Source organism: Centroberyx affinis, unplaced genomic scaffold, assembly GCF_046629955.1.
Source record: "Centroberyx affinis isolate AG114_WGS23_722 - 3 ecotype Tasmania unplaced genomic scaffold, CSIRO-AGI_Caff_v1 ptg003700l_1, whole genome shotgun sequence".
NCBI lineage: Eukaryota > Metazoa > Chordata > Actinopteri > Beryciformes > Berycidae > Centroberyx > Centroberyx affinis.
In genome coordinates, this window is record NW_027281592.1 from 10,441 (window position 1) to 20,000 (window position 9,560).

A 9,560-nucleotide genomic window follows, 5' to 3' on the forward strand; every position below is an offset into this window, starting at 1 on the left:
TCACACCAGGCAGGAATCCTCTGTTCATCAACTCCTCTCTCTCTTTTCACAAAACAGTCCCGGTTCCTCTTCTTCTGCAGATAAAATAACCCTCTCTCTGCTCTGTAGCTCTCCCAAACACTCTTTCTTCCTTCCCATTGGGCAGTTTGTCTTCTTCAGGTGTTGCTGCGGCTCTGGGACGGGTCTCCCCTGGTAAGCGCTGACCTGAGATCTGCTTCTCCGTCTTCCACCGCGGCGGCTCAAACGGCTGATCTGACCACGGAGCGACTCCCAGGTGACGCCGCGGCTCCCGGCACACCTGTAAACAAGAACCACCGGGGCGCCTCGGAGGACGGGCGGGAGCGGATCCGATTGGCCGCTGGTGAGAGGAGGGGCTGAGGGCCGGGCCCCGGGGACCAATTAAAAAACAGAGGTGTTTAAAAGGACATCTGGGATCGCCACGCCAGGCTGAAAACACACGGGATGGGACTCAAGCTTTCCTTTGATTCCTCGGCTGGGTTTGAAAGGACTAAAATCTTCCATTTAACATTTCTGTTCCATGAAACTGGGACTTGTGTCCAAAAAACTTGAAACTATGGCGCACAATTTCAGCAACTGTAATACACTTAGGGCTTAATGATTTTTAAAAAATATCTAATTGCGATTATTTTGACTGATATTGCAATTGTGATATGATTTGCGATATTAGAGGGAGTGATAATTTTTACATCATTATTCTCATTTTCATTGAAAAACGTATTAAAATGATTATGGTGTGATTTTTGCGGGGATCTGTACCAAACAAAGATGTTTTCTTAAGTCTGTAGAATATGTTGTGTAGGCCAGGACATCTCTGCAGCACCACAATATTGAATTTAAAATGGTATTTTGACACATTTCGCCTTTAACAAATAATGCCCCTCCTGCGATTTGAAAATTGCAGTAGGTTGCGATTTCGATAAAATTTTGATGAATTGTTCAGCCCTAAATACACTGCAATTTTACTTTCCACGATTAATAGAATTTGGCGATCAATAGTCTAGATGTTGATATAAGATGCAAAAAGTGCTATAAAATAATTATACTCCCAAAATCATTCACTGTGAACCCTATCTAGCCAAGTAATCGCTATAATAAATAATGCTATAATTGTGCAGCCCTACTTTAAAATTTTAAGGGAAAAAAAACAAATCCCTGCTTTGTTCAGAGAAACATAACTAGCATCACCATACAAAGACGCATTAAGAGATTAAATCTCTGCTCATGTCCAAAACAACATCTCGCAAATATAAAAAACTCTTACAGTTTATTAACAAAAATACATTTACATAAAATCCAACAATCTAAGGAATTACAATTTGTACATATCAATAAAAAAAGAACAGTGAGCCGACAGAGCAGATGACTGTACTGTACATCAAAAACACTTCAACAATGCCCAAAAACACAACTGCTTGACAAACAACGTTTCCTTCAAGAATCCACACCAGTTAGATATTGTTTTTTTGCCTTTTCTTGGTAGAGGTTTGTGTCATTTTCTGTATTGATGACTGATCGACTGCTCAACGTCACTTAAAGAGAAAACACGGCTGATCTGAACCCGCGACCTGCTGATAAAACTGATGACTACCTGCAGAAGTGGACAGTAGACTGGCCAGAAACTGCCAAACTATTTAATGAATAACCAAGTTAAAACTGACCTGGTGTTTTTTTTACGAGACTAAAAAAATGTATTTGTTGGATTGAGACGTGTGGATGAAAAACGACAGCAAGACATTTTCAGGAGGAGGCCAAGGACAGATGAAGGTGTTTTTTTTTCCCAAGAAATGACAAAACTATTCTAAAAAACGCGACACCTACTCTTCCAAAACAAACGACAGCAACAGTAACACAAATTATGGTACTGTTAAAATCAAATTGTACATAATTTAAGTCCTCGTTTGGCAGAATGATATTGTTTTTACATATTCGATACTCTACATTTTACAGATATGAACCATCCTGATAGGTATAGAGTCTTTTGGAGTAGAAACGCTGTCCCATGGTAGACTAGGGGGAATAAAGTGTGGGAAAGTATTCAGACTGGATACTCGCTGCTCCTCTCCTCCTCGGGCCTCTACAGGTGCTCCACCCCTCTGATCCTCCGGGCCAGCTGGACGTCCCGGGGGAACAGGGTGACCCGCTTGGCGTGGATGGCACACAGGTTGGCGTCGGAGAACAACATGACGAGGAACGCCTCCGCCGCCTGGGAGGAGGATGAGGAGGAAGAAGAGCAGACACAGATGAAGTGAGAACAAAGAAACACTGACATGTCTAGGGGTCTAATGTATACAAAGCCTCTGGTAAAGCCTCTCTGGGATATTATCAAAAACTAACACTAATTTCTGTCATCTACACTGTAAAAACTATTCAATTTCAACGCACAACTGCTAGCTGTCAGCTTCAGAACAAATAATCATGAGTTTGTGACTTGTGACTTAAAATTTATCAAGAAACTCTCTTATCTTATTAGCAGACTTCCCAGCATGCATTTTAGTTGAGTTAAATCTCTACAAACCCTTCCATTTTGTTTGGATAAAGTTACAGGATGGAGACTTTGTATCAAGTGTTTGTATCAAGGTGAATCATAGGTCTACTTCTGATTAAAAAAAAAAAAAAAAAATCATGATAACCTTGATGAAAATTAGTATTCAATTCAATCCTTACACCTAATACTCTGAAAGTAGTTTTTGTATCTTGTTCCTCAAAACGATTGTATGATATGATTGTATGGAATCTAGAATAAAGTCAAACAGTATAAACATTCATTTATAACTGTTTTTTTTTTTAAACCTATGATGGACCCAAATTTGAGAAAATTTGTGTGACACCGTTTCCTAATATGTGGTCGTCCTAATTTATTTTAAGTACCGCGTGTGCTGCGTGAGGCCGTACCATACAAACACTAACACAGGAAACCTTATTGGTACTTTATCCTTCAGTAAAAACAACAGTCTGAACCCTGACCCAAGTGTTTTGACTGACTCTCTAGTGTGCGTACTCGCTTTACCTGACCAGACCAGTGTACAGCCTGGCGGCCATGCTGCTGAGTGAACAGAGTTAGTCCTGGTCCTTACCTCCTGCAGGGCCAGAAGAGCGTAGACCTGCCACTGCAGAGCCTCTCTGGAGAAACCCTGGCACACCTCCCGCACCTGAAGTCAAGACGAACCACTAGTTTAATCAACAACTGGAGTTTGACACTGTAAAGTGAGGCTGCACTCAAAGATGTGACCACAAACTACAAAAATGATGTAGTAGAAATATTAGATATGTAGAATATGTAGAAATATTTCAGTTTTTGGGGGATATTTGACATGCGCATAAACACAAAGTATGCAGGAGAGAAGTATGAAAAACAAAATTAAAATGAAACAGATCTATTTTTTGAACGCTTGCCAATGCATTGGACAATGTTGCATTGCGTTTTTGTTTTTATGCAATGGTCAATGGAGCATGTTGACAGCCCATGTGAAGGTAAATGCATTTTAATGTGGTTTTGACATCACTTGTTATTGGTTTAGAAAAATGGCGGATGAGGATGAGGCTCGTCCAGAGTCCATCCAATTTCCAGACTTTTTTGAGAAACAAAAAATTCACTCAGTTTGCTGTTTGTTTTTTTTGTTTTGTTTTTTTAATTTCAGTTCTTCTGCTGCAAACAAACGCTGCCGTGAGCGAGACGCAGAATGAAATACGGCGCCCAGAGTCTCTTGTGATTGGTTCGCTTGGATATCGTCATCTTCTGCACGCTCGACCCGGGAATCTGACAGGAATTTCAGCTGGCCTTGAGGGGCGAAGTTGCCAGATCAACTTCTCCACATTATCGACTCTGGCTTCCGTTCACACACGACCCCGACCTGAAAGTTTTCCAGAAGATTTCCGGGGCGAAGCTGCAAGTGTGAACGGGGCCACAGACACACAGGCAGACACACAGATATTCTGTCTGACTCACCAGGCGAGAGAAGGGCGCCTTCCTGAGCAGCAGGTCGTGGCTCTTCTGGTATTTGCGGATCTCCATCAAAGCTCTGGTTCCCGGACGAAACCTCCTCTTCCTAGGAGACTGAGCAGGACGACCTGCTGAACAGACACAAACAGAGACAACAGGTTTCTTTTGTAACCTTGATTCATCCAAGTAGAGCTAATGCTTAGGATTTGCTGAGTTTGATTAAAAAGAAACGACTTCTCTGGCACACAATAAGTACACAGCTTCTCTGAAGATGCAAACCTGACCTTGTGCTCTTGCACTGGACTGTGAATTTGTAAATCAACTGACAACGGTCAACATGGTGCCGCGTTCTTTCTAGCCGTTAGGAACTCAGCATCTTTAATGTCACTATTTTCAAAGTTTTGTATTGCTATCTATATTACGGCTGCATTATTGTACAGCACAAGTATTAACTGAGTGCTGTGATGGACTGGGGACCTGTCTGCCCAATGCATGCTGGGATAGGCTCCTGCCCTCCCATGACCCTGAGTAGGAATAAGCAGGTATGGAAAATGAATGAATGAATGAAATATGAATTGGCATGCTGGCAATACTGAAACATTTCATTTAATTTAGAAAGTCAACTGTTGTTGAACATAATCAAGATCTTTATATGATGCCAAAAGTCAAAAATAATTTTGTTCCTCAAATCACTGAGACTAATAATTGGCCTACTTGCGATTAATAACTGTGATCACACGATCTATTGCTACTGCCATGACCCAGTGTCCCATCCAGGGATCAATGAAGTTTCCCCTCTCTCATATTCCTGACTCCCTTGTTTTTACCCCCACCCCCTCACCTGAAACACCGCTCCGTCTTGGGGACCGGGGTTTGGCACCCGAAGGCCCCGGGGTCGGCACGGGGGGCCGGCGTTTAGGGGTTTTGCCTTTCCGCCGGCTGACGGATGTCTCGCCACGACGCATCGCCTCCAACAGCCGATATCAGGACCAGACAGGAACGCTGCAGCCCGGCTCCACTCTGAAAGGGAAATGACAGAAGCGTTTTATCAACCAAAAACAAGGCTGCAAGTCTCTTTTTTTTTTTTTAAAGATGCTGTCATTTGGATTTTTATGTGTTTATGTTATTCTTAGTTTTTATAAGCTAAACTAGCATTTTATAATTGTAAATTGAAGAAAAAACTCAAATATTTTACATATGTTCTACAATCTTACATAAATTAGTAGGTAAATTTGTTTGTTTTTTTTTCTTCAAGTAATTAATGCATATTTCAGTACACATTATTGGGATAATATCGTATACAATCAAAATAACTTTGGCCAAGATAATCCTACTGTGAAGTTTTCATATTGGCACAGGCCAAGCTCCTTTTATGTTACAGTGATTTGTGGCTATTACTACAATAATTGAAATCACATTTCCCATATTTGTCACGCACTACTGATTGATCCCCAAATGGAGAAATTCCTCTTTCTCACTATTCTCCTCCTCAGGAAGGTCAGAGGTCAAGAGGTCAGCTACAGAACAGTGACCCTGGAGCTGGTGGAGGTTCAGTGCCTTGCTCCAGGACACTTCAGCAGGGTAGATGGATCAGCATGGGTCCGTGAACCCGGATTTCTGGACCCATCTGCCCAGAAAAAAATCACTAGTGCAAGCCTTCCATTTACTGTAGTGGATTTTTAGCTTTAGGTACGCTTGTTTTGTTCCTTTGGTATTACAGCACTGTGTACCTATTAATAAGAAATATGCTGCACTAATATATCGCTAGTTACGATCAATAACATTAAAACTCACTCTTAGAAACTGCATGAATGATGTGGCTAACGTCATGGACATTTAAGTCAGGGTGTTATGCTTGTGGCAGGATTCAAACCACAGCTGAAAATGGCGTGTTTCCGTTTTCTGCTTGACTGGCTCTTATTTTCTAAAATATTTTCCAGGTACAGAATGAAATACGCAAAGATATCCTAAAGCTAAAGCTCATATTATGAAATATAAAGGCTGCATGGTAGCTCGGTTAGCTTTACGTTAGCGTTAACTGCCTTTTACGTTAGCAACGTTCGTCACATTTGCGCGTTCATTTTTTAACTTTCCAAACAGAAGACCGTTAACTCAAACGTACCTGCGGAGTTGAATAGTATTCCCGAGAGAAGCGCTTTAAAATACGATTATTTGTTAATTAGTTGTTACTTTTTAGGAGTGAAAATAGCCTCACAGTGAACCTGCAGCAGCTCACAACAAACACACTGGTAGTGCCCAACTGAAATTCAAACGACGCCTCTTTGCCGTCTGCTCTCTGAACCAATCAGCTTGGGCTTAGTGGGCAGGACAAACACTACCGGAGCGCTGGTTTCGTATTACCACAACTCACTGACTGGGCGGGGTCTCAACTTCGGCGTCGATTTCAGCCGAGCCGGTTCACTTCTTCCAGCCGTCAAGCCTGTCCCGGGTCATAGGATGAAGCGCACACAGTGAAGTTAGAGACGCTGACTGGAAATCCGTTTAAAAAGCCAGCTGGATTGAATTTCACTCCGGCTTCTGCTTTACCAGAGAAGCATGAAACTAGTAAGAACTTGCACACACAGATCATTTTACAAACAAAAGCTTTTATTACATAAAAACATGATATCAGGCACTATTATCTCCTATTACAGAGAAAGACTGCTGTTGACTTGACTGAGACAATGTTTTACAGGATTAGTTTTTTTTGCATCAGTGGTGGTAAACAATGGATGATATTTACTTTTGTAAATGTCTCATTTTTTCTCACCATGTTGACTCTGTGTTTGCTGTAGCGGCCCATCACAGCTGCATCAATACAGAAGGGAAGCACTGCTCTACTGTATCTCACGCGTTTTGTGTTTTTGCACTAGAGGAATGTATTTTATTGAGTGTCCATGATCTGAACTGACTCGTCGACCACATCCACAGTGAGAGGAGTCACGGTTTTGGTCAGGACCGCCGTGGTGCCGGGCTTATACCTGTACTGTCCCTCTCTGGAGAAGAAAGACAAGGGGACAGAAAGATTCATTATGATTAAAAAGAAGATTGGAATCACATTCATCCCCAAGTATAATAAATGTAATTTGTCTTGCTTTCAAAGTACATACTGACACAAAAGGAGCAAGGACAACAAGAGCAGTGTTTTACATTTACATTTTAGGTGTAGCTGATGCTCTTATCCTTATCTTATGCTCTTAAAATTCAATTCTTACACATTACAAGCAACCAATATCAAGGAAGCAGAGCCATAGTGCTTTGACAATATTCCTCTGACCACAGAATGACAATTTAAAGGAAACATCCACCCCAAAACACTTTGTTAAAAAAAATATATATTTGGTGTATTTTTCTTCTTAATGGATAACTGGCCAATCGTAGACGAGGTGGCGTCACCTTAGGGCTGGGCGATAATTCAATATTATCGTTTAGCGTCTTTCAGTGGAATCATATTGTGATGATATGAAGATATTTTAATATCGTGACACACATTTCTGCTGTCTGAATTGATGATGACAAGCAAATTTTACTTAAAAACTCATAAAATGTAGGTATTGTAGGAATATTATTTGAAAATTTCTGTTTTGTTTGACATCACACCTAATGTTACCATTCGGTTCAATGAGATGAACATTAATTTGATCATTTAACGTGATTTTGCATACATGAACAATATCGTGATATATATTGATATCGAGAAAAATCCTTATGATTATCATGATATTGATTTCAACCATATTGCCCAGCCCTACATCACCTCCAGATGTTTCCAGCAGCTACAATGGAGTTTGATATGAGAAAATGTTTCAGGATGTAAAACCTCAACGGTTAACGTCAGGTTTTGGTGTCAGTCCCTCAGAATCAAAGAGCGAGGGCTTCTTTCTAGAGCTGCCATTTTGCACCAAGAGACGTTCAACAATCACACAGGGAGAGATCCATCGTAGAAGAGGAGAGAGATCTATTCAACACAATTCTAATCTGATCATCTCACCTCCTGCCCTTCTCTGTGGGCTTGTCGTAGCCTCGCAGGTAGTCCACCCCGGCCGCGGTGATGACACACAGGTCCACGTTGCTGCCGGAGCCAAGGTCGCAGAAAATCCCCGCAGAGATGGCTTCTCGTACGAGCTGCTTCGCCTCCTCCAACTGAGGAAGAGACAGGAGAGGAGGGAGAGGAAGGAAGAGGAATAACATCACTACAGGGCTTTCAGGTGATGTAATGCACCCTCTGGCGGCCATATTGGAAGTCAACAGCTCTTCACAAAAGTAGCTGCGAATGATTACTTTCTGCGCCGTTTCTGGCTGAACTGATCATTTCATCGCTGATCCATCTGATTGATTTAGTGTTTAGATAATGTCAGCTTGTTAGCTAGCTAACCATAGTATCTGGTCAGCTAACCATCACTGTCTTGTTGTTAACACATCTGATTAGCACACTAGCTAACGTATCTAGCAGCAGCTAGCGTTAGCATGTTGACATTAACATCAGTGTGTTTGCCGGCTAGTTAGCTAGCTAACAGTTTGTTCAGGTTAACTGAGCTGACTCTTCTCAAGCTACAACTCTTCATGTTTTGGAGTAGAGACTAGGGCTAAAGACAAGACAGTTTACTGTGTCACAGTAACCTACATTTGGAAACAAATCCACCTTATCACACTATTCACTTTTACTGAGAACGTTACTGAATGGATCTACAGCCACACCACAACAAGCTGACTCAGCTGCTCTCTGTTTCCAGCCTGGTCGTTACAGATTTAGACTTTATTTGTGCACAGCCAATTCTCTAATGTTCGTCCATGATGGCACCAGATGTGGTTGCTGGGAGATTTGTGACACAACAGCAAAGCCTCTATTATCACATCTATTATCCTCTAGCCATCACTTAGTTCATCAAATGACAGCCGGTCTCACCTCCATGTTTGGTTTGAATCTGTCTTCAAACACCGAGACAGCAGCCGCAGCTCCAGAACCTGCAACCACAATTAAACAGCAGCAGAGAATTTGGTTTAGCTCACTCAAGCTTCATTGAATAGGCTTTTCTCAAAATCTCAAAGCATGTATACGCAACCCTCATCCCCACACACACACATACAAACACACACACACTCGTACCCATGGTGAGGAAGGGCAGTTTGTCGTAGGAGCCGTGTGGGTAAACGCTGTAGAGATGAGGTCCGGTGACATCGACCCCTCCGATGATCAGAGACGAACCGATGTGACCCTGGTACCTGAGAGACAGGGGAGACATCAGTACAACACTCTTCAGGGTCTCTCTCTCTCTATCTCTCTCTCTCTCTCTCTCTCTCTCAGATTAAGGCACCAACTCTCAGGACTACAGGTTCAGGTTTCCTCACTGACTCGCCTAACAAATTACTGTCATCTATCCGATATTTGTACGCCTCTAAACCTCTGCCTCTCACCTGAAGAGCATCTGTTTCAGCTGTCTGGTTACCATGGCGACCAGCGGAGGCCGCCCGGTGTTGAGCATGTGCAGCTCCACGTTGGATGACATCATCTGGGTGGTGATCTCTGCGTCTGCGGCCACGCCGGCACCACAGCAGCTACAACACACAGGAACGACTTGATGAATTTTATCATTAGTCA

The 9,560-nt window shown here is 42.2% G+C and overlaps 2 protein-coding genes across 3 annotated transcripts in view; both read right to left on the minus strand.

Moving 5' to 3' along the window:
- Positions 1-1,292: 1,292 nt before the first annotated feature.
- Positions 1,293-6,171, minus strand: cenpa (histone H3-like centromeric protein A). Of its 2 annotated transcripts, none has more exons than XM_071540634.1 (5): positions 6,084-6,171; positions 4,803-4,981; positions 3,968-4,089; positions 3,096-3,170; positions 1,293-2,224 (listed from the first exon to the last, which is right to left on the minus strand). In XM_071540634.1, the coding sequence occupies exons 2-5, from the start codon at positions 4,924-4,926 to the stop codon at positions 2,096-2,098; spliced, it is 450 nt and encodes a 149-aa protein (XP_071396735.1). In that variant the 5' UTR covers positions 4,927-4,981; positions 6,084-6,171; the 3' UTR covers positions 1,293-2,095. The 2 variants fall into 2 exon arrangements, with proteins under 2 accessions (XP_071396735.1, XP_071396734.1); XM_071540633.1 differs by having other exon boundaries at positions 3,968-4,092.
- A 379-nt stretch (positions 6,172-6,550) lies between these two features.
- The window catches only part of psmb10 (proteasome 20S subunit beta 10), a 5,647-nt gene continuing 2,637 nt past the window's right edge, over positions 6,551-9,560 (minus strand). Inside the window, exons 4-8 of the mRNA XM_071540632.1 lie at positions 9,377-9,517; positions 9,069-9,184; positions 8,868-8,926; positions 7,953-8,104; positions 6,551-6,957 (exon numbers count right to left, since the gene is read on the minus strand). Of these exons, the coding sequence (XP_071396733.1) occupies positions 6,846-6,957; positions 7,953-8,104; positions 8,868-8,926; positions 9,069-9,184; positions 9,377-9,517 (580 nt within the window). The 3' untranslated portion in view covers positions 6,551-6,845. The remainder of the gene's footprint in view (positions 6,958-7,952; positions 8,105-8,867; positions 8,927-9,068; positions 9,185-9,376; positions 9,518-9,560) is intronic.

Coding starts and splice junctions, on each gene's coding strand:
- cenpa (XM_071540633.1), bottom strand. CDS start 4,926: ATGCGTCGTGGCGAGACATCCGTCAGCCGGCGGAAAGGCAAAACCCCT. Junction 4,093..4,802: donor AAGACGGAGCGGTGTTTCAG/GTGAGGGGGTGG, acceptor GTGTCTGTTCAG/CAGGTCGTCCTGCTCAGTCT. Junction 3,171..3,967: donor AGGCGCCCTTCTCTCGCCTG/GTGAGTCAGACA, acceptor TCTTGACTTCAG/GTGCGGGAGGTGTGCCAGGG.